At 59.7% G+C, this 372-nt stretch overlaps 1 gene segment (V, D, J or C); it reads left to right on the top strand.

The window, feature by feature from the left end:
* Positions 1-19: 19 nt before the first annotated feature.
* LOC104834225 overlaps positions 20-372 on the top strand; it is a 5,359-nt gene continuing 5,006 nt past the window's right edge. Inside the window, 1 exon segment of the C gene segment in view lies at positions 20-26. Coding sequence covers positions 20-26 — 7 coding nt within the window.

Genomic DNA, 372 nt, shown 5'->3' on the forward strand with positions numbered 1-372 from the left:
CAGGGTACAATGGGGCGCAATGGGATGTAATGGGGTGCTATGGGGTGCAGGGTGTGCTATAGGGTGCTTTAGCGTGCTATAGGGCACAGTGGAGTGCTATGGGGCGTGACAGGGTGCTATGGGGTGCGATAGGGTGCTACGGGGCACGGTAGGGTGCTATGGGGCACAGGGTGCTATGGGGTGCTGGGTGATACGGGGTGTAATGGGGTGTTATGGGGCACTATGGGGTGCGATAGGGTGCTATGGGGTGCTATGGGGTGCTATGGGGTGCTATGGGTTGCAAGGTGCAATGGGGCACAGTGGGGTGCTATGGGGTGCCGGGTGTGCTATGGGGTGCTTTAGGGTGCTATGGGGCACTATGGGGCACGATAG

The sequence above is a fragment of the Haliaeetus leucocephalus genome, unplaced genomic scaffold (genome assembly GCF_000737465.1).
Source record: "Haliaeetus leucocephalus isolate CR32 unplaced genomic scaffold, Haliaeetus_leucocephalus-4.0 Scaffold320, whole genome shotgun sequence".
Classification (NCBI taxonomy): domain Eukaryota; kingdom Metazoa; phylum Chordata; class Aves; order Accipitriformes; family Accipitridae; genus Haliaeetus; species Haliaeetus leucocephalus.